The 23,122-nt window shown below is 43.5% G+C and overlaps 6 protein-coding genes across 9 annotated transcripts in view; 5 read left to right on the top strand and 1 right to left on the bottom strand.

Moving 5' to 3' along the window:
• The first annotated feature begins 998 nt into the window (after positions 1 to 998).
• Positions 999 to 9,493, top strand: LOC136441574 (zinc finger protein 665-like). 4 transcript variants are annotated; one of them, XM_066437932.1, is made up of 2 exons: positions 999 to 1,297; positions 7,414 to 9,493. In XM_066437932.1, exon 2 carries the CDS (start codon positions 7,865 to 7,867, stop codon positions 9,146 to 9,148), a length of 1,284 nt encoding a protein of 427 aa, XP_066294029.1. In that variant the 5' UTR covers positions 999 to 1,297; positions 7,414 to 7,864; the 3' UTR covers positions 9,149 to 9,493. The 4 variants fall into 4 exon arrangements, with proteins under 4 accessions (XP_066294029.1, XP_066294027.1, XP_066294025.1 ...); XM_066437930.1 differs by lacking the exon at positions 999 to 1,297 and adding an exon at positions 2,739 to 3,171 and having other exon boundaries at positions 7,207 to 9,493; XM_066437928.1 differs by lacking the exons at positions 999 to 1,297; positions 7,414 to 9,493 and adding exons at positions 2,757 to 3,171; positions 3,772 to 5,425.
• Positions 1,013 to 2,209, top strand: LOC136442737 (gastrula zinc finger protein XlCGF57.1-like). Its single transcript, XM_066439680.1, has one exon. It carries the CDS (start codon positions 1,013 to 1,015, stop codon positions 2,207 to 2,209), a length of 1,197 nt encoding a protein of 398 aa, XP_066295777.1.
• Positions 7,216 to 7,856, top strand: LOC136442736 (zinc finger protein 22-like). Its single transcript, XM_066439679.1, has 2 exons — positions 7,216 to 7,739; positions 7,826 to 7,856. Exons 1-2 carry the CDS (start codon positions 7,216 to 7,218, stop codon positions 7,854 to 7,856), a joined length of 555 nt encoding a protein of 184 aa, XP_066295776.1.
• Positions 9,494 to 10,445: 952 nt separating the features above from the next.
• On the top strand, positions 10,446 to 12,936 carry LOC136442042 (zinc finger protein 845-like). The gene has a single exon (XM_066438641.1). The coding sequence runs from the start codon at positions 10,451 to 10,453 to the stop codon at positions 12,404 to 12,406; it is 1,956 nt and encodes a 651-aa protein (XP_066294738.1). The 5' UTR covers positions 10,446 to 10,450; the 3' UTR covers positions 12,407 to 12,936.
• A 2,589-nt stretch (positions 12,937 to 15,525) lies between these two features.
• Positions 15,526 to 21,856, bottom strand: LOC136442735 (malignant fibrous histiocytoma-amplified sequence 1 homolog). Its single transcript, XM_066439678.1, has 7 exons — positions 21,626 to 21,856; positions 18,905 to 20,353; positions 18,507 to 18,680; positions 17,365 to 18,292; positions 16,832 to 17,026; positions 16,133 to 16,333; positions 15,526 to 15,628 (listed from the first exon to the last, which is right to left on the bottom strand). The coding sequence occupies exons 2-6, from the start codon at positions 20,203 to 20,205 to the stop codon at positions 16,202 to 16,204; spliced, it is 2,730 nt and encodes a 909-aa protein (XP_066295775.1). The 5' UTR covers positions 20,206 to 20,353; positions 21,626 to 21,856; the 3' UTR covers positions 15,526 to 15,628; positions 16,133 to 16,201.
• Positions 21,857 to 22,536: 680 nt separating this feature from the next.
• The window catches only part of LOC136441367 (syntaxin-binding protein 1-like), a 31,138-nt gene continuing 30,552 nt past the window's right edge, over positions 22,537 to 23,122 (top strand). The window contains exon 1 of the mRNA XM_066437623.1: positions 22,537 to 22,650. Within this exon, the coding sequence (XP_066293720.1) occupies positions 22,623 to 22,650 (28 nt within the window). The 5' untranslated portion in view covers positions 22,537 to 22,622. The remainder of the gene's footprint in view (positions 22,651 to 23,122) is intronic.

The raw sequence follows: 23,122 nt of genomic DNA, 5'->3' as shown, positions 1-23,122 counted from the left end.
ATCTTTGTACAAAGATGTTTCTGCTCCCATTGCGAAACGTTTTGTTGTATAGATTATCTCTTAACTATAGCGAAATGCACTTTACAGATATGATCCTATATAATGTCCTTGATATGATCAATCCAGAGTAAACATTAATTACATTAATCTAGTAGACGAGTCCCACTGTCACTAAAGGTGAGATCTGGGTAATCAGGTTCATCAACTTTGACCTTTGTTTGACCTAGCGTACCTAGCGCTAGTCCGCCATTTTGAGCCGTGCGAGCGGTGTCATTTCTCTCCATTCCTAGGCGATTTTCAACTTGCTTCGGCCCTAAATCGACTATAAACGGTTTTGACTAACAGGTAAGGTCTTTGTTCACCACCAAAACCCGCTGTGTTGCGCTACTGCAACAGATAATTGAACACGGGGGTGTGCTACGAGAAAAGCCATGCTAATAGCAAGGAGCTAATAGGTATTTATAAGCTATACATGGGGGAGGGGGCACTATGGTACTAGTACATGTATACATATTTGTGAAATGTTGTCCATTGGGCAAAGATCTGCTGTAATGTCACATCTGATTCTCGCGTATAAGATTTCTGCTAGCTGGTTTTTTGAAAATATGACTTTTCCCCCTTACAATAGAATGTAAATAAGATCAATATCTTGTAAAGCCAGGTAACGACAATGTTTAAAATATTAACAAATAACCTTGGCCCAGGTAAATAATAACAAATAGATCCTTGTGATACCACAGCAGCAGCGTTGTAAAAGCTATAGGAGAGAGCTATGATAGCTGGTGTGTTACGCCGAAGGGCGGTTATACCGGCTATACACAGATACAGATACAGAGTGAGTTTTAAAAAGTGTATGTAATAGAACATATTAAAATGTCCATCTTCCATTTCTGAATAGCCGGCATAACCACCCTAGGTATAACCTCCTTCGGCAGAAGCTGGTTATGATACATTGAACGGCATGCCACGCCTAGTATTTCTACGTTTTATATTTTTCCTGTAAGCATCAGAAATGGACGGACCAAGCTTCGGGCTTCCTGCTGAAGAAACGTCTGCTGGACACCCTGGGAACGAGACGGTAAACAGAGAGGACCCGGCAGTAGAAACGGGAAGACAGAACGACAAGAGAAAGGAAATGCAACACAAGGACACTAACACATTTAACTTCGCAACGCCAGCCTCATTATTATTACGTCAACTTGCAGAGGCCCAAACAGGACAGAAGGACAAGAGAAAGAAAACGCTACTCGAGGACACCGACATCGACATGGAACCCTCATCATGTCAACTGACACAGGTCAAAACAGAACAGGACTCGGCCAAAGCACAAGATGCTATTAAAACACCAAACCTACATGTATGTGGTAAGTGCGGGTACAGGGCACCTAGTAGATCTAAACTTGCTGTGCACATGAGAAAGCATACTGGTGAGAGACCGTACAAGTGTAATCAGTGCGACTATTCTGCTGCAAGGAAAGGCACTTTAGACCAACACATGGCTAAACATGCAGGTGAAAAACCCTACAAGTGTGACGAGTGCGACTATTCTGCTGCAATAAAACGTACTTTGGACCAACATATGGTAAGACGACACACTGGTGACAAACCCTACATGTGCGGAGAGTGCGGATTCAGGACGGCTGACAGGTCTAACCTATCTGTACATATGAGAACACATACAGGTGAGAAACCTTACAAATGCGACCAGTGCGACTATTCTGCTGCGCAGAAAGGTAATTTGGACCAACACATGGCTAAACACACTGGTGACAAACCCTACACGTGTGGGGAATGCGGGTACAGGACGGCCTACAGGTCTAATCTAACCCAACATATGAGAAAACACACAGGTCAGAAACTATACAAATGTGACCAGTGCGACTATTCTTCTGTATGTAAGTTGTCATTTGACCGACACACGGCTAAACACATTGGAGACAAACCCTACATGTGTGGGGAGTGTGGTTATAGGACGAATTACAAGTCTGACCTAATTGTACATATGAGAAAGCATACAGGTGAGAGACCGTACAAGTGCGACCGGTGCGACTATTCTGCTGCAAAGAAAGTCAAATTGGACCAACACATGACTGAGCACACAGGCGAAAAACCATACATGTGTGGGAAGTGTGGATACAGGACGGTTTACAGGGCTTCCCTATCCAGACATACGATGAGAAAGCATACAGATGAAAAACCTGAGAAATGACCTCTGATAATGGTCTGCGCGTGATTTACTGAGTCAAGTGGAATCGAGGCCAGTTACAATCACATGACCGACTTATTATCGTATATACATGTATTTTGTTTTTCTTTTGAAATGTATGGTTACATAGTAAACCCTGTTTATATCGCAATGTTGAGGATTTTCGATAGCATAAACTCTTATAAAAACGCAAGACATTGATATATCAGTGAACACATATATTTCATATTCAGGTAAAAGGCGCCCATAACTTAACAAGATTTTTATGTGACAACTGATGTATAAAATAGGATTAAACGAACAGAAAGGACAAAATCATTAACGCAGTAAAATATGAAAAACCAAGTCCTGCGAAGTGACAGAGTGAACTTCCTAGATACTCCATGTTAACTTTGCAGTAAGCTCATCTAGAATGAATAAGGCACAAAGTTTACTACACTAGTGTTATTAACTTACGGTGTGTGTGCGTTTTTTGATAATATTCTGGAAAAAGACAATTGAAGACAAATGAATGTATGTCATGCGAGTCTGTATTAATTTATAACAACCGCAGGCTCGGTAGATAGAACATCGCGATGTGACGTCTATCGAAATGAAGTTTCTGAAAACCGTTTCCAGCTATCTTTGTACAAAGATGTTTCTGCTCCCATTGCGAAACGTTTTGTTGTATAGATTATCTCTTAACTATAGCGAAATGCACTTTACAGATATGATCCTATATAATGTCCTTGATATGATCAATCCAGAGTAAACATTAATTACATTGATGTAGTAGACGAGTCCCACTGTCACTAAAGGTGAGATCTGGGTAATCAGGTTCATCAACTTTGACCTTTGTTTGACCTAGCGTACCTAGCGCTAGTCCGCCATTTTGAGCCGTGCGAGCGGTGTCATTTCTCTCCATTCCTAGGCGATTTTCAACTTACTTCGGCCCTAAATCGACTACAAACGATTTTGACGGACAGGTAAGATCTTTGTTTACCACCAAAACCCGCTGTGTTGCGCTACTGCAACAGATAATTGAACTCGGGTGTGTATTTCGAGAAAAGTCATGCTAATAGGTGTTATAATTGGGGGAGGGGGGCACTCTGGTATATGTATAAATATTTGTGAAATGTTCTCCATTGGGCAGAGATCTGCTGTGATGTCACATCTGATTCTCGAGGAAAAGATTTCTGTCAGCTGGACTCTTGAACATATCACTTTTTCTTTCCTTACAATAGCATGCAATAAGACCAATAACTTGTAAAGGCAGGTAGCAACAAACATTTTGTTCACACTATTCACAGACCTCCTTGGTCCAGGTAAATGATATCTGAAAGATCCTTATGATAACAAAATGATGTTCTGTTGTGCTGTGTGAATAGCAGTAGCATTGTAAAAAGTGTATGTAAATAGAACATATAAAAATGTCGATCTTCTTTATTCTGTATAGCACGTATAACCACTCTAGGCCTGTGGCGTAACACACCAGCTTCGCAGGTACATTGCGCGGCAGCAGCTGGTTATATCACACTGAACGGCCTGTCACGTCTAGTATTTTTACGTTTTATATTTTCCTGTAGGCATCAGAAATGGACGGACCAAGCTACGGGCTTTCTGCTGAAGAAACGTCTGCTGGACACCCTGGGAACGAGACTGTAAGCAGCGAGTACCCGGTAGCAGAAACGGGAAGACAGAACGACAAGAGAAAGGAAACGCTACTCGAGGACACCGACATCGTCAAATCCGCTGCACCCGACATGGAACCCTCATCATGTCAACTGGCACAGGTCAAAACAGAACAGGCCTCGCCCAAATCACAAGATGCTCTAAAAACACTCAACCTACATGTATGTGATGAATGCGGGTACAGGGCACCTAGTATATCTAAACTTGCTGTGCACATGAGAAAGCATACTGGTGAGAAACCATACAAATGTGACCTGTGTGACTATTCTGCTGTATGTAAGTCATCTTTAGACCGACACATGGCTAAACACATTGGAGACAAACCCTTCAAGTGTGACCAGTGCCACTATTCTGCTGCACATAAGAGGAATTTAGACAAACACATGTTTAAACACACTGGAGACAAACCCTACATGTGCAAAGAGTGTGGATACGGAACGGTCCGCAGGTCTCACCTAACCGAACATATGAGAAAACATACTGGTGAGAGACCGTACAAATGTGACCAGTGTAACTATTCTGCTGCACAGAAAGGTACTTTGGACCAACACATGGCTAAACACACTGGAGACAAACCCTACACGTGTGGGGAATGCGGGTACAGGACGGCCTACAGGTCTAATCTAACCGAACATATGAGAAAACATACAGGTGAGAGACCGTACAGGTGCGACCAGTGCGGCTATTCTGCTGCACGGAAACATTCTTTAGACCGACACACGGCTAAACACACTGGTGAAAAACTCTATATGTGCGGGGAGTGTGGGTACAGGACTGCTCAGAGGTGTCACCTGTACGGACATATGAGAACACATACCGGTGAGAAACCCTACAAATGTGACCAGTGTGACTATTCTGCTACACATAAGTGTACTTTAGCCCGGCACTTGGTGAAACACACTGGTGAAAAACCCTTCAAGTGTAATCATTGCGACTATTCCGCTGCACAGAAGGCTACTTTGGACCGACACATGGCTACACACAGTGGTGACAAACCCTTTATGTGTGGAGAGTGTGGATTTAGGACGGCTAGGAGGTATAACCTATCCATACATATGAGAATACATACGGGTAAAAACCTCTTTAAATGTGGCCTGTGTGACTATACTACAGCACACAAGACGTCTTTAGATCAACACATGTTTAAACACACTGATGCAAAACCCTATAATTGTGACCAGTGTGACTATTCGACAGCGGACAAGAGGTCTTTAGATGAGCACATGTTTAGACACACTGGTGAGAAACCCTACAAGTGTGACCAGTGTGACTTTTCTACAGCACACAGGAGGACTTTAGACAAACACATCTTGAGACACACTGTGACAAGTGAGACTATTGTACAACAATGAAAGGTATTTAAGACCAACATAGGTTTATTGGTCTATTAGACGACACACTGGTAAAAAACCCTACAAGTGTGACCAGTGCAACGATCCTGCTGCAAGGAAAGGTATTTTAGACCAACATTGGCAAGACGGCCCACTGGTGACAAACCCTACATGGGTAGGGAGTGCGGATTCAGGACAGTAATTTTTTTGTTTACGCGTGTGTTTTCTTTTTTTTTTGTCTGTGTGCGATGCTTTTCCTGAGTGAAGAGTGATCAATGCCATTAACAATCACATGACCTACTCATTTTCATATGCACATGTATTTTCTCTTTTAAAATGTATGGTAAGGCTACACCAATTTAATTTCTTGGTTAAAGGATTTTTTTAAAAACTGCTTAATTCCAAAATCAACATGAAAACAGAATCTCAGAGGAAAGTCTGTACTTTGGTGCACACAGTTTTAGGGTGTGAACAGGGTCAGGTACAATTAAGTTTTCACCCCAGCCTTCTGTTTTATGATTTTGTTTAGGCTTAAACTTTAAAAAAATCACTTAATCAAGAAATTGAATTGGTGTGGCTTAACGTTACTAAAATAGCAAACCCCGTTTATATCGTGATTTTGAGGATTTTTGATAGCATAAACTCTTATAAAAACGCAAGAAATTGGTATATTGGTAAACATATATATCATATTCAGTTAATAAGCGTTCATAACTTAACAAGATTTGTATGTGACAGTGGATTTATAAAATAGGATTAAACGAAAAGAAAGGACAAAAACATTAACACAGGAAAGTTTTGCAGTGAGCTCATCTAGAATGAATAAGGCCCGAAGGTTACTACACTAGTGTGGTCAACTTACTGTGTGTGTACGTTTTTTTGTGATATGCTGAAGAAAAGAAAATTAAGGACAAATGTATGTCATGCGAGTCTGTATTGATTTATAACAACCGCAGGCACGATAGATAGAACATTGCGCTGTGAGGTCTATCGAAATGAAGTTTCTGAAAACCGTTTCCAGCTACCTTTGTACAAAGATGTTTCTTCTCCCATTGCGAGACGTTTTGATGGATAAGAATATCTCTTATCTATGGTGAAATGCACTTTATAGATATGATAAATCCATAGTAAACATTAATTACATCGATCTAGTAGAAGAGTCCCACTGTAACTAAAGGTGAGATCTGGGTAATCAGGTTCATCAACTTTGACCTTTGTTTGACCTCGCTAGTCCGCCATTTTGAGCCGTGCGAGCGGTGTCATTTCTCTCCATTCCGAGGCGATTTTCAACTTACTTCGGCCCTAAATCGACTATAAACGGTTTTGACTGACAGGTAAGATCTTTTTTCACCACCAAAACCCGCTGTGTTGCTCTACTGCAACAGATAATTGAACTCGGGTGTGTATTTCGAGAAAAGCCATGCTTGGTATTTATAAGCTATACATGGGGGAGGGGGGCACAATGGGACTAGTGCATGTATACATGTATACATGTATACATATTTGTGAAATGTTTCACATCACTACAAGATCCGCTGTAATGTCACATCTGATCCTCGCGGATAAGATTTCTGTTAGCTGGACTCTTGAACATATTACTTTTTTACCCTAACAAAAGCATGTAATACATGTATCTTGACTCTCTTGTCAAGGTAGGTAAGAACAATTTTGTATACACTATTCACAAATAATCGTGGCCCAGGGCCAGGTAAATAATAATTAACGGTTAATGACCCGCCCCAAGGTGTTTATGGTGTCATAACGCCTGTCAATGTACTATAAACACCTCGATTTTCTGTTGTGCTGTGTGAAAAGCAGTACGTAGCATTGTAAAAGGTGTATGTAATAGAACATATCAAAATGTCGATCTTCTTTATTCTATTTTTATACCCTAGGCTTGTCGCGTAACACACCAGGCACATTTCGCGGCAGCAGCTGGTTATATTACATTGAACGGCCTGTCACACTCGTCTTTCTACGTTGTATGTGTTCCTTTAGGCATCAGAAATGGACGGACCAAGCTTCGGGCTTTCTGCTGACGAGACGTCTGCTGGACACCCTGGGAACGAGACTGTAAACAGCGAGTACCCGGCAGCAGAAACGGGAAGACAGAACGACAAGAGAAAGGAGACGCTACTCGAGGACACCGACATCGTCAAATCCGCCGCGCCCGACATGGAACCCTCATCATGTCAACTGGCACAGGTCAAAACAGAACAGAAGGCCTCGCCCAAAGCACAAGATGCTGTAAAAACATCCAACCTACATGTATGTGGTGAGTGCGGATACAGGGCACCTAATAGATCCGGACTTGCTGTGCACATGAGAAAGCATACTGGTGAGAGACCGTACAAATGTGACCAGTGCGACTATTCTGCTGCACAGAAAGGTACTTTAGACCGACACATGGCTAAACATGCACGTGAAAAACCCTACAAATGTGACCAGTGTGACTATTCTGCTGCACATAAGAGGAATTTAAACAAACACATGTTTACACACACTGGTGAAAAACCCTTCAAGTGTGACAAGTGCAATTATTCTGCTGCAAGAAAATGTACTTTGGACCAACATATGACAAGCCGACACACTGGTGACAAACCCTACATGTGTGGAGAGTGCGGATTCAGAACGGCCGACAGGTCTAACCGAACATATGAGAAGACATACAGGTGAGAAACCATACATGTGTGGGGAGTGCGGATTCAGGACGGCTGCCAGGTCTAGCCTTTCTGTACATATGAGAACACATACAGGTGAGAAACCCTACAAATGTGACCAGTGCGACTATTCTACTGCAAAGAAATGCAACTTGGACCGACACATGGCGAAGCACACCGGAGACAAACCCTACATGTGTGGGGAGTGTGGATACAGGACAGCTGACCGGTCTGGCCTACCCACACATATGAGAAAACATACCGGTGAGAAACCCTACAAATGTGACTGGTGCGACTATTCTGCTACAGATAACAGGTATTTAAACAAACACCTGTTTACACATACTGGTGAAAAACCTAACTATGCCGCTGCAAAGAAAAGTTCTTCGGACCAACATATGGCAAGCCGACACACTGGAGACAAACCCTACATGTGTGGAGAGTGTGGGTTCAGGTCGGCTACAAGGTCAAGTCTATCTGTGCATATGAGAAAACATACAGGAGAGAAACCCTACATGTGTGAGGAGTGTGGATTCAGGACGGCCTACAGGTCTGACCTAACCGTGCATATGAGAAAACATACAGGTGAAAGACCCTACAAGTGTGACCAGTGCAACTATTCTGCTGCACAGAAAGGCAATTTGGACCGGCACATGACTGAGCACACAGGCGAAAAACCCTACATGTGTGGGGAGTGCGGATTCAGGACGGCTGCCAGGTCTAGCCTTTCTGTACATATGAGAACACATACAGGTGAGAAACCCTACAAATGCGACCAGTGCGACTATTCTGCTGCACAGAAAGGTACTTTAAATCAACACATGACTAAACACACAGGAGACAAACCCTACATGTGCGGGGAGTGCGGATACAGAGCGACCAACAGGTCTCACCTAACCGAACATATGAGAACACATACAGGTGAGAGACCGTACAAATGTGACCAGTGCGACTATTCTGCTGCATACAAGAATACTTTAGATCATCACATGACTAAACACACTGGAGAAAACCCCTACATGTGCGGAGAGTGCGGATTCAGGTCGGCTACCAAGTCTAGCCTATCTGTGCATATGAGAAAACATACAGGTGAAAGACCTTACAAGTGTGACCAGTGCGACTATTCTGCTGCACAGAAAGGCAATTTGAACCGACACATGACTGAGCACACAGGCGAAAAACCCTACATCTGTGATGAGTGCGGATACAGGACGGCTTACGGGACCTCCCTATCCAGACATATGATGAGAGAACATACAGATGAAAAACCTTACAAATGACTACTGATAATGAGCTGCGCGTGATTTCTTTCTTGAGTGAAGGGGAATCGAGGCCAATTGCAATCACATGACGTTCTTATTATCGTATGTACACGTATTTTTTATTTCTTATGAAATGTATGGTTACATTACGAACCCTATTTATATTGAAATTTTAAGCATTTTTGGTGGCATAAATTCGTATAAAAACGCAAGAAATTGTTTTTCAAAAATGATATGCTGGAAAAAGAAAATTAAAGAAAAATGAATGTCATGCGAGTCTGTACTGATTTATAACAACCGCAGGCACGGTAGATAGAACATTGCGCTGTGACGTCCATCGAAATAAAGTTTCTGAAAACCGTTTCCAGCTACCTTTGTACATATAAGCTTCTGCTCCCATTGCGAGACGTTTTGATGTATAGCGTATCTCTTATCTATGGTGAAATGCACTTAATAGATATGATAAATCCAGAGTAAACATTAATTACATTGATGTAGTACACGAGTCCCACTGTAACTAAAGGTCAGATCTGGGTAATCAGGTTCATCAACTTTGACCTTTGTTTGACCTCGCTAGTCCGCCATTTTGAGCCGTGCGAGCGGTGTCATTTCTCTCCTTTCTCAGGCGATTTTCAACTTACTTCGTCCCTAAATCGACTATAAACGATTTTGACTGACAGGTAAGATCTTTGTTCACCACCAAAACCCGCTCTGTTGCGCTACTGCAACAGATAATTGAACTCGGGTGTGTATTTCGAGAAAAGTCATGCTAGGTGTTATGAAGGTATACATGGGGGAGGGGGGCACACTGGTACATGTATATATGTGAAATGTTCTCCATTGGGCAGATATCTGCTGTGATGTCACATCTGATTCTAACGGATAAGATGTATGTGAGTTTGACTCTTGAAAACCAACATTTACGCCCAACAATAGCATAAAATAAGACCAATATCTTGTAAAGTCAGGTAACGATTTTTAGACACTATTCACAAATAAATAATTCTGGTCCAGGCAAGGTTTTTTTTTTTAAAGTTATATAAAACCTCCTTCTTCCAGGTAATTGATTACTATTACCCCCTTGTAAAGAAACAATTATTTTTCTGTTGTGCTGTATAAATAGCAGTAGCATTATAAAAAGTGTATGTAATAGAACATATAAAATGTCAATCATCTTTATTCTGTATAGCCCGTATAACCACCCTAGACCTGTGTCGTAACACACCAGGCACATTTCGCGGCAGAAGGTGGTAATATTACATTGAACGGCCTGTCACGCCTAGTATTTCTACGTTTTATAATTTCCTTTAGGCCTCAGAAATGGACGGACCAAGCTTCGGGCTTTCTGCTGACGAGACGTCTGCTGGACCCCCTGGGAACGAGACTGTAAACAGAGAGGACCCGGCAGCAGAAACGGGAAGACAGAACGACAAGAGAAAGGAAACGCTACACGAGGACACCGGCATCGTCAAATCCGCCACGCCGGACATGGAACCCTCATCATGTCAACTGGCACAGGTCAAAACAGAACAGAAGGCCTCGCCCAAAGCACAAGATGCTGTAAAAACACCCAACCTACGTGTATGTGGTGAGTGCGGGTACAGGGCACCTAGTATATCTAAACTTGCTATGCACATGAGAAAACACACTGGTGAGAGACCGTACAAATGTGACCAGTGTGACTATTCTGCTGTAAGTAAGTCATCTTTAGACCGACACATGGCTAAACACATTGGAGACAAACCCTTCAAGTGTGACCAGTGCGACTATTCTGCTGCACATAAGAGGAATTTAGACAAACACATGTTTAAACACACTGGAGACAAACCCTACATGTGCAAAGAGTGTGGATACGGAACGGTCAGCAGGTCTCACCTAACCGAACATATGAGAAAACATACTGGTGAGAGACCGTATAAATGTGACCAGTGTAACTATTCTGCTGCACAGAAAGGTACTTTGGACCAACACGTCATGGCTAAACACACTGGAGACAAACCCTACACGTGTGGGGAATGCGGGTACAGGACGGCCCACAGGTCTAATCTAACCGAACATATGAGAAAACACACAGGTGAGAAACCATACAAATGTGACCAGTGCGACTATTCTGCTGTATGTAAGTCGTTTTTAGACCGACACATGGCTAAACACATTGGAGACAAACCCTACATGTGTGGGGAGTGTGGTTACAGGACGAATTACAAGTCTAACCTAACTGTACATATGAGAAAGCATACAGGTGAGAGACCGTACAAGTGTGACCAGTGCGACTATTCTGCTGCAAAGAAAGTCAAATTGGACCAACACATGACTGAGCACACAGGGGAAAAACCATACATGTGTGGGAAGTGTGGTTACAGGACGGCTTACAGTATTTCCCTATCCGAACATATGAGAAAGCATACAGGTGAGAGACCGTACAAGTGCAACCAGTGCGACTATTCTGCTGCACATAAGAGGAATTTAGACAAACACATGTTTAAACACACTGGAGACAAACCCTACATGTGCAAAGAGTGTGGATACGGAACGGTCAGCAGGTCTCACCTAACCGAACATATGAGAAAACATACTGGTGAGAGACCGTATAAATGTGACCAGTGTAACTATTCTGCTGCACAGAAAGGTACTTTGGACCAACACGTCATGGCTAAACACACTGGAGACAAACCCTACACGTGTGGGGAATGCGGGTACAGGACGGCCCACAGGTCTAATCTAACCGAACATATGAGAAAACACACAGGTGAGAAACCATACAAATGTGACCAGTGCGACTATTCTGCTGTATGTAAGTCGTTTTTAGACCGACACATGGCTAAACACATTGGAGACAAACCCTACATGTGTGGGGAGTGTGGTTACAGGACGAATTACAAGTCTAACCTAACTGTACATATGAGAAAGCATACAGGTGAGAGACCGTACAAGTGTGACCAGTGCGACTATTCTGCTGCAAAGAAAGTCAAATTGGACCAACACATGACTGAGCACACAGGGGAAAAACCATACATGTGTGGGAAGTGTGGTTACAGGACGGCTTACAGTATTTCCCTATCCGAACATATGAGAAAGCATACAGGTGAGAGACCGTACAAGTGCAACCAGTGCGACTATTCTTCTGCACAGAAATGCAACTTGGACCGACACATGGCTCAGCACACAGGAGACAAACCCTACATGTGTGTGGAGTGTGAGTACAGGACGGCTGACAGGTCTAACCTATCTGCACATATGAAGAGAAAACATACAGATGAAAACCCTTACAACTGACCACTGATGATATCCAGCAGCAGAGAAAGTTCTTGGAAAATAACTTTGATACCTTATCACATGACCTACTAGCGATTGTTCTAGGACAGATCACAAACGCAGAAGTTGTCCAAGTAGAATCGCCGTTTGTCCTAGGACAGATTGCGATCACAATCGCTACTAGTAGAATCGGCGATTGTGCTAGGACAGATCACGATCGCCGTCTGTCCTAGGACAAACGGCGATCGCGATCTGTCCTAGGACTGTCCTGAATCGCCATCTCTACTGTGACATACATATACATATACATATCTGTCAAAATCATTGTTACTGTAAATGCATTTAAGTTTGCATGGTTTTCATTTCGTGCTAAGGCAAAAATGGGGTGTTCGTGGTGATTTTAAGCTTGGATGCAGTGCTATAGTCACATGCTGCTACAGTATTGGACAAAAGTGTTCACGGTGAAACATAAAACCACCGCGAACATTTCTGCATTTACAGTATTACAGTTTACATTAGCTTAGTAGTTTGAAATAAAAGAAAATACTCAATGCAATGTTTTTTTGTCGTGCCTGGGGTATATGCAGGACACTAAAACTACAATAGCATGTGCAGTGTCACTTGCCTTTTCAAATAATGATGATATTTATTTTTTTTAAATCTACCCTTCCAAGACCACTCAGAAGCACCACCAAGTGGTTCTTACAGGCACTGCAACAACTTTGATACCATGTATTACCCATACAGTGAAATGTGCGGACTTAAGGATTCAAACAGTCAGTAACTGGTTCTCTAGGCACACTGCACACACGCTGAAACCTGGGGGCGTTTTGTCTTCCACTAAACAAACAAAAAAACTTTAACGGGTCTGGACCTAAATATAAGTCAAACGATTCCCTATTAATCCAGTAGTGCACAGTGAGAAAAGGAATCAAGCAGAGACATCAAACCCAGGGTGTCTGTATATCAGTTTTTTGTTTGTTGAATTGTCAGCTCACGGATATCAGGGTGGCTATAAGGCATGCAGATGAGAATGATATCATGCTATTTCTTACTGACATCACACGTTCTGAACAATATTCTCAATTTTCTGACAAATTTGCATGAGTCACAGTCCAGTCTACATGAATTCAATTACTAGTGGATGGCCAGGACTATTGTTGTAATGCCATATAGCTATTTCCCTATAGTGGCAGTTTTCTTTCATATCTTTCACTATTGTAGTGACAAACTAATGCTACGGTCAGAATTGCGCCGTTCCCAAAAAAACATGGTAGCCGCAGCAGGGTGTCCCACGAGGCCACGTAGGGGTCAAGCCCGAAAGTGAAATAATAGGCCCGTAAACAACCCGGCGGAGCCCCTTTTTCCAATTGTGACCGTAGCATAACTTGTCAACCAAACAACTGAATACCAGTTCGGGCACATCAAGACGAACCAGGAGGTCTCTGTCTCATCTGAAGATATTGCAGTTTAAAACATTTCAAATCATTAAAGTATTTATAGAGGTAAAAAATTAAACAACGCCAGTGCAGGTCCAACATCCTGCAATGATTTTGAATTTCATACACAGCCGGCAAGTTAATTGATTTTGGCACTTTTAAAAAATAATCTGCTCTTCACCCTGCTTTCCCTATCTATAGCAGTATTTATCAGCAAGGAAGTCAGCGATGTCTTTTCTTCCAACTTCATCATCTTCCAGCGCCTCCTTCAGTGCGTGCAGCGTAGCGTCTTCTCCTGCCTTCCGTTTCCATGACAACAGCATCTGGAACTTCATCTCCCTGAGTGTCTGGAAATCATGCTGTCGAAATGAGAGAAAATAAACGCACTGAACTGAATGGGCTATTCCAATATATATGAATGGGCTATTCCAATATATATGGCTTTGAACTAGGATGATTTTCAACACTCGTACGCGTGTGATGTTTCAATGCTGCCTTCCTTTTTTTTGGTTTATTGGTTTATTTCGATACCCTTTAGTCGACTATTCTTCCAGGGTTCAACACAAAAAGTATACAAACACAGACATATATACAGTACAAGATTAAAAGGACATAACGTTATATACATAATCATAACAAATACAGATTGCTATCTTAACTTACGAATAATAGGTGACAAACTGGTAGATGGCCTTCTTAAAGTGATATGGGACTGTCAATGATTTGATGTTAGATGGTAATGTATTCCAAAGATTGATGGCTCGGTAGAGCTTCCTTTTCATTAGCAATCTATATATATACATATACGCTGCGATACATATATATATATATATATATATATATATATATATATATATATATATATATATATATATATATATATATGTATCGCAGCGTCCCTCAATCCAGTTTTTTTTCCTTCCTTGACCCCTTCAGCTGAATTGATCCAAATCTGTTTATCTGTTTTTATTGCAAATATCTATAATCTTAATGAAAATGCCCTTCAGTTGTAATTAGTAAGTAAGCCACCTCAATGTCTTAAGGAATTTCGTCAATACTAGTTGCTAATTATAATCAAAGATCAACTGCGACAAGTTATATGATGATCAAAGATCATCAAAGGCCTAACTTGAATTTCCTCCAAGTCTGGCTCAGTCAGCTGGAGGACCCGCCCCATCATGCGCCAGTCCTCCCGGCCGAGTTGCTGGGCAACCTCCATCAGAGCGGTCCTCAGGTCCCCCTCCAACAGATCTAGAACCCCCTCCAAAGCTGAGGACAATGGAACATTCCAGGATCAGCTACCATACTACAGGAGTAAACTAGTATAAGGAACGTTCTTTAAAGTTGCTCTAGAAGGACTTTGAGACTGGTATTTGGAAAGCTTATGTGTAATGATGTGAGCTAGAGGAAAACCCAGTGGTACGCTGTAAGACTCTCAATGCTGAAACAGCTAGTAAGAGATATTCGGAACACTTATTTTACACATGATAAGTATACCTACATCACAGAGATTTTAGCCATCAGATTACACATGTGCTGTCTATAGCTAACCTTCAGGCGGTGGATACACCTCGGCCACGTCCACAACTTCCTCGTCGTCCGCGTTCGGGCAGGGCAGCCTGGTGACGGCGGGCGGGCGGGGCCTGTCCAGCACCTCCCCGAAGAAGACGTGCGGCTCGGGCCGGTCCAGGCGGGCGCAGTGGCCGCAGACCAGGAACACCTGGTGGCGCACACCTGGCCACTGGGACAGGAGCGACTTCATCTCGGCGTGCAGGAGGAGGAGGACGGTCCACACGGCCGTCAGCTGCGGGAGAGAGAAGGTTTTACTTTATGAGTTATACAAGCACCACTCACAAGTCTCATTGTCTTATCGTTCGTTCTCATTCAGATGTACACATTTTGTAATCTCCGTTACCGTTAGAAGTAAGACGTTCCTGACATTAAGATATGCCACATATAAGGGATCAAACTGCCGTTTTTAAAAGCTAGAAAAATTCTAAGTCGTCGTGAAAACTACAGTTTGACATCTTATATGTGGATATATATACAGGAAAGGTTAAACTTCATCAGAACATTGCAAGTACCTTTCTTAAGTCTCGTTAAGGCGGCTATTGCATTGTCCTACATGACAGTTACGTTTGACATATAAAACACTAGCCTTTGGTACAGACTCAAAGTATTTTTAACTCGGTAAATTTGAAGCGACCAGCACCGTAATTATGCATATAGCAGGATTACAATCGGAACCTATTGTATACTAATAAGATACTGTTTAGTTGATTAAAATAGCATTCTTGAAGACACGAACCTGTTCTCCGCGTACATACAGGTTGAGTTCGCAGCCCTCGCTCCCCGCTGTCCTCCTGAGCAGCACGGTCTAGTTCCGGATGTTGGCCACCACCCCGTCCCGCCAGTCCTCCCTCCTGGTGACGTGCCGCTGCAGCCGAACCAACATCCGCTCAAACAGGCCGCAGGGGCTCACGCTGGGGAACTGGTACACCACATGCAGCTGGGGGGAGGGGATGGAATCATGGAGTGGTTTCGAACTAGTTTTAGCTCAATGAACAATTAGAATGCTTTTCTCCAAAACTAAAGCCAGTCAAAATAATCATAGCTTGGAGGCCAGATTTGTTAGCTTTGGTCTACAATAATCATGATATTTGCCATAGCCTGCAAAAAAGAATAATTCAATCACTAAGCAACTTGTACTGTTGTCCGACCGACCGACCAACCAACCAACCAACCAACCAACCAACCAACCAACCAACCAACCAACCAACCATATATCCATACATACATACATCCATACATAAATACATACATAAATACATACATACATACATCTAACAGACCGACCGACCGACAAACAAAGAAACAAAGAAACAAACAAACAGCAGAAGAAACAAAAAGAATCACGTTTAAACAGGCAAAAATCTGGAAGATAACCACCATAGAGAGTTCCTGGAAGATAACCATAATAAAAAGTTGTACCGGTAGAGTTCCTTACCTGACTGTAGTTCTCTGGGACAGTAGGCGACCACATCTTGTGGAGGTTGGACGGCTCCCTGTAGGACAGGTACCAGGGCAGGAACAGCAGCGCGGAGGGGCCCGTCAGCCCCGGGGTAGCCTCGGAATCCGGCAGCTGATAGCACAGCTCGAACTTCTTCAGAAGACTCACGACGACAGACAGGCTGCGGTGGTCCTGTAAGGCCACAGGAAGTAAACTTTATGGATGACATCCTCCGCAGACTCCAAATTAATGAGATAGACCCAAAAAAACAAGGCGGGCAAAAAAAACAAGATTCCTATATTTTCAAATTTTTGAGATCATAATTCTTGTTAAACACGAATTGAGGCGACGAAATATGATATCATGACCAATAGGGCTTTTAGTTCTGTATTCAACCAATGTATTAGTCCTGTATTCATTCATATATAATATAAAACCTTCTTGATTCAACAGTAAACATGTCCTTGTAGATGCGTACACATCTCAATAGACTAACTACAACAAATGCAGAAATTCTTCAGCAGACTCACGACTACAGACAGGTTCCTGTGGTCCTCACACACGCCCGACAGAAAACACCTCAGGAGACCCACGGACATCTGCCCTCCCTTCAGAAAGCGGGATTTGACCAGCCGGAACTGTTGTTTCGTCATGTGTCCGACCCTCTTGAAGACCTCGTTCGCGTACGTCAGAAACTGTTCGATGTCGTGCCGAAAGATCGCATTGAAAATGTCAATCAGGTCGGAGGGTTTGTGGAAGATGTAGTCCTTTAACATCGCGTTGTCCTCGTACCACAGGATTTCACCGACAAGGTGCAAGTACCTCAGGGCAGGGATCAGCCTCTCTTCAGTCAGACCGATATCTCCCGCCATCCGTGCAACCTGCTCGTATGTAAGGAAATGGTCGGGGCGGTTTCTGGCCTCTGTTAGCTTCCTCTCCAGATCTGCCCACGACTCGGGCACGACCGTCATAGGGAAGAGCTGCTTATTCTGTGTGACCTGCAGTACGGTGTGGACCAACAAGGGGATGCCGTCTAAACTGTCGGCAGAGCTTACTACTACCATCTCCTGTGGCAGGACTGGTCGGGATGTTAGTCTATGCTGCAAAAGAGTGTGGCATTCGGCACGTTCTTCTGCGCTCATGCCCGAATACCTGTTGTGACCAGCGAAAAGTCCGTGCCTCTCACCAGCTAGTGCCTCCTTCATTTTGAAGAGCTCTTCCTTGATGTCTTCGATGATGGCAGTTTCCCTTTGTCGCATTGTTGCCAGGATTTCCTCCCTTTTCTTTTGGATTTCTTCAGCGGAACACAGGTCGCTGTGCGTTCCCACGATCAGCAGGACGGCGTCCGGTACCTGGGCGGTCACCGCCTGCAGCCAGTCTCCGATGTCCCTGTTGTATCGGGACGCGCTGTACCTATATAATAATGAGATAAAATAAGACTGGTTTATTTGTTGCACTCTTAGCAGCCATAATGCTGAATTGCGAGACACATTACATTTCTTTCGTTACATTTCAATATAGCTTAAAACAACTAGGCTTATCTTAACATCTTCCACAATAATTCCTCAAAAGAGTACATAGCAACATACGACAATTCACAGGGTAAAATTGAAGGCTAAGTACGCAACTATCTCTCAGTTATGAGTCTTTGTTATAAGTCTTTGACTCGTACCTGTTTATATCCACCGCCAACACGTTCACGGCCCTCCTCGTGAAGAACAGTTGGTTAGTGACGTGGTACATCTGCTGCCCGCCGAAGTCGTTGACCTGGAACCTCTCCCCCTCCACCACCCACATGTGCTGCTCCAAGACGTGAGTCTGCTCGTCAGGCAGCGCCAGCCTGGACCTATATATGTTGTATGTTGTAGCAATTTCATATTGTTGTACCATAAATATGTAATGATATATGTTGATAGAGTTATTAGGACTCAAGTGACTGTGTATCTCTGTTATATTGTATCCGACCCTTACCTCTTCCCTCATGACCTCAATGAAAAGTGGCCTGCGTGCCGATTTGAGCTTATAATGAATAAAAAAGGTTTAAAAAAAAAAGCAAACAAACAAACAAACCTTCCGTGCAGCATCGCGTGGATCATGCTCGTCTTCCCAGCACCCGATTCTCCGAAGACTAAGATCTTCCGCCTGCTGACCTCGATGGGTTTCGTGCGACGGATCTCCCGGAGGTACTGGAACACGGACTCCACGCCGCTGTCGCAGACGTGCCGAGGCGGCATCTGCATCTCGTTGTTGAAAAGGTCCAGGCCGCTGTCGATGCTCCGATGTTGTAGGTTCCTCAAAGAGTCGAACATCAGCGGAAGTTCTGTCAGCTTGTTCCCCATGAGGGTCAAAGTTTCCAGTTCCACTAGCTCACAGATGGAGTTGGGGAGGGATGGGATTTTGTTGTTGGAGAGACGTAGTGCCTTGAGACGTTTTAGGTTGCTGATATGCACAGGGAGAAACTCTATGTGATTGTTGTTAAAGTTTACTTCTTCTAAGGAAGTAATAGCGCATACCTCTGAAGGAAAAGTTGACAAGGAATTTCCTTCAAAGTTCACAGACCGTAGTCTGGTCAGATGACTTAGACCCGGGGGGAGCTTCGCGATTTTGTTCTGGAAGAAGTTCAGCTCTTCTACAAACGAAAGCTCACAGACAGTTTGGGGAAGGTCTTGGATACGATTACGGGCGAAATTCAGGGATCGGACCTGCGGCATGCTGCCTATGACGTCAGTGAGAGAGGAGACCTGGTTGCTGGACATGTCGAGTTTTTCCAATGAAGGCATCGACACAAGTACAAGGGGAACATGCTGAAACTGATTCATGCCTAGCTTTAGGACCTTGACCTTGCTCCTCGACATTGACGTAGGCAGTCCTTTAAGACTGTTGTGTTCGAAGTCGGCATATTCCAAGCTTGTCATGAGAGGTACGGAGTCCGGAAGGGACTTGAAGTCATTGCTGTAGAGACTGAGAGCCCTCAAGTTCGCCATTCTCCTGAACCTCGCAGGTAGACATGACAGGTTGTTCCACCCGGCGTGCAGCTCAGCGAGGTCTGGGCAGTCTGCTAGTTCCGCGGGTAAAGAGCCCAGCTGGTTGTGTTCAACACGTAGGACTTGTAGCTGCCTGAGAGCACTTATACCTGTCCCTAGATGGGTTATTTTGTTCCAGGATATGTTCAGGATTTGAACATCTTTAAGTCTGAAGACTGCGGAGGGAAGAGACGCAAGGCCACAGTTTTGAAGGTCCAGTTCGATCAGCCCATCTGATGTTTGACGACATTTCTCCCTCAGTTCCTGCAGACTCCATGGACCGTCCTCCTCCTCAGCATCCTGCTCCTCCTCATCAGTCCTCCAAATGTAGCTGAGAATCAAACCCATTCTGGCTTATTCTTTTAGATGCTGTAGGTCTGTAGGTATCAGGTTTTCATTGTTGACACTTTCAGTTTTAGGTGACAGGAACTATTTTCTTCTCCTCAATACGTCCGGACCTTCTAAAACCGTACTGCAAACCCACGAGAAGAAGCACCTGTAATAGATGGGAAAAAATTGAAGGGTGTTAGTGTACAAAGTTTTTCATTGTAAGGTTCAGTTGTCAGATATTTGGTTTCTTTGGTCTAATACTTGTTGAAGCAGAGATGTCGAAAGGACCGACAAAAGGATAAAAAATAACGCATTTGCTTGGAGGTGGATCAGATGCTCACAAAGTAGACCAGGCGCTTGCTGTTGACAGTGATTAGTAATCTCCAAGCAGATGTAACTCGGATCTGGCTCATTCTCGGTTTCCTTGTATTTTGGTGACGTCGATCCGTTAAAACACATAATTAACTTTTAAAAATACGATGGTATACTAGAAAGGTATCATTTGCAGGCAACTACATCATGTTTATCTTCACATGGTCTAGCCTGTAACAAAGTCCTCCAGCTCTGTCATGCCAAGTTGCTACATTATGTAATCGAACACCACAGGGTGTACCAGTACGCCAGGGTGACAGCCGTCTGGTCCAGGTCATTGGCCTTATTTGTTAGGAGTGAGAGGAAGAAGAAGAGGAAGAAACGTATACGTAGCAAAAACAAGTATGTTTCCATTCCGCGGAAAGTACTACATAATTATACATGGCCATACATGGTTGCCAGGTTGGCGTCCGTAAACTCAAACTCATATCCGATTCCGTAAAGGTAAGCATAACATGAAAATGTTGCAAAAACAGACGTGAAACACCGAGAATTAACCGGATCCTTACATCTGCTTGGAGATTAGTAATGAGTTGCCAAACCTTATCGCCTATCGGGGAAAGGCAAACGCAGCTGATAGATATGTTTAACGTTATATCCGTTCTACTGATAAGGTTGATAAACTTTAACCCGGGTGTACACACTCGCAAACTACACATCGCTAAAATAAACAAGGAAAAGGAATATCCTGGATCCCACACCGTCTTTTACAATCGCTTAGTATGGATTCCAAGTTATGTTGTCTGGCGGTTGTTACAGGCCCAGTGAAGCCATGTGTAATTATCTGGAACACTGTAAACCATTGGCACTCTCTCCGACTGGCGTACGGGTGTGTATCCTGAGTAGCGTGACCTACATTGCTATATTTATAGGTCAACGTCAGCCTATTTAGCACAAGTTATGGGCTGATCTTTCGCTTTAAATTGTAACGTTACTGCCACTGATTCTGAAATAAGACGTCCACCTTGAACCGACGCTGAGCACTACCTAACTTGTTATTAGTAGCCAGTTCTGTACATGATGATACGTTACAGTATAGCTCAGTACAAAGGCGTTAGAAACCTACCTTCATCAGACGGTAAAAACACCATAGCAGAGCCGCACTTGAGCCACTGATGTCGCCAACATTACAGTCAAACTTTGGTAATGCTCTGTTTAGATCTGTGAGCTGAACCCAGGCTCCCAAAATCGTCGTATTTGACAGTCTTTCCGATCAACCGGCCGAGCACGGACACCGAAACTTCTGACTCACAACTTCCGCCTTCGTCATTGTGATGACGTCATCACCAGGTCAGCAGCCCGGGACTCCAGGCGCGCCCATGTCATGACTTTCAGTTTCACCTTTGGAAATGACCTATCATTGAGAATACAGAGACCATCGTGCTACGAATGAATCGGTGTGTAACGTTACAATTAACGAAAGTGTTTTGATTTTAATCACTTTGGTGTCTGATGAGGGGGAGGGAGTGGATGTGGTTGTGGTTGTTATAGATAAAAATGAATAAATAAAATGAATTAAAATGTAGATAAAGTCGGTATGAAGTTAAAAGTTCTCAGGAAAGTTGCCATTAGGCATGGTCAAGACTTTTTAGAGAAAAAGCAACCTATATTAATTTTTTTCTGTTATTGGGAGATGCCAATAGCTAAATCTTACCAAGGAGGTTAAACAGTGATACTTTTAACCTCCTTGAACTGCAATTAAACCCATCCGTAGCTGCAATGGTCGATCCCTCATCCGGGTGTCTGCCCTTTGACACTACAGGAAAAGATGATGTCATTATCTCGGGAACTCTCGCGAGAGACCATGGTGACCCACCATCACAAGTTAGGCGGTGCTACTCTAATATATGGGTGTCCAGTCCTTTCTGCATTTTTAAATAACGCAACGCCATATAAAATGACAACAAGCACCTATTTTACGAATACTGCATCTAATATTATTTTGGTTTTGAATTGAAATGTCTTAAGATACGACCAGTATCACATACATAGGACGGATATATTCAGCTGAAAAGAATGCACTTCTTTCAAATGGACTGCTCCATTGTACATTCAAATCCAAGATGGCTCTGAAGGCGGTGGTGGGCGACCGTAAGTACCTTTAATTTTCTTCAAATTCCTAATCTTTCGTAGTCCGTTCCTCTCCAAAAATAACATTCTTAGTCAGTTGGAAACCGTGGCGATTCACACTTTAGGTTTTGACGCCCAGATTTGTTGAAATTTAATGATACGAGGTTAATAAAAATATCCCGTATTGGGCGCGTTTCGGTCCATCCATCCCCCAATGACATTTTCATACAGCCGGTTCATTAGATACTGACGTGGATCTCTGTACCGTCCCGGTCCTACAAGGTACCGTACAAATACTCCAACAACCCCGGGGGGTTAACTCTGCCCGAATCCGCAGTTTTCACCCCCGATTGCCGGTAACCCGGAAGTGGTGGTGCGGAGGTGATATTTGCCGTGGGCGGGGCCGAGTGTTATGGAGGGCTGGGATCGATGTTGAGCCGTGCGCGGTTCGAAATGGCTGAAAACGTAGCACAGGACAGGTGTGGTGGGAATG

Source organism: Branchiostoma lanceolatum, chromosome 9 (genome assembly GCF_035083965.1).
Source record: "Branchiostoma lanceolatum isolate klBraLanc5 chromosome 9, klBraLanc5.hap2, whole genome shotgun sequence".
NCBI lineage: Eukaryota > Metazoa > Chordata > Leptocardii > Amphioxiformes > Branchiostomatidae > Branchiostoma > Branchiostoma lanceolatum.
Note: the sequence above shows the minus strand (reverse complement) of the source record. Positions and strands in the feature narration are given on the sequence as shown.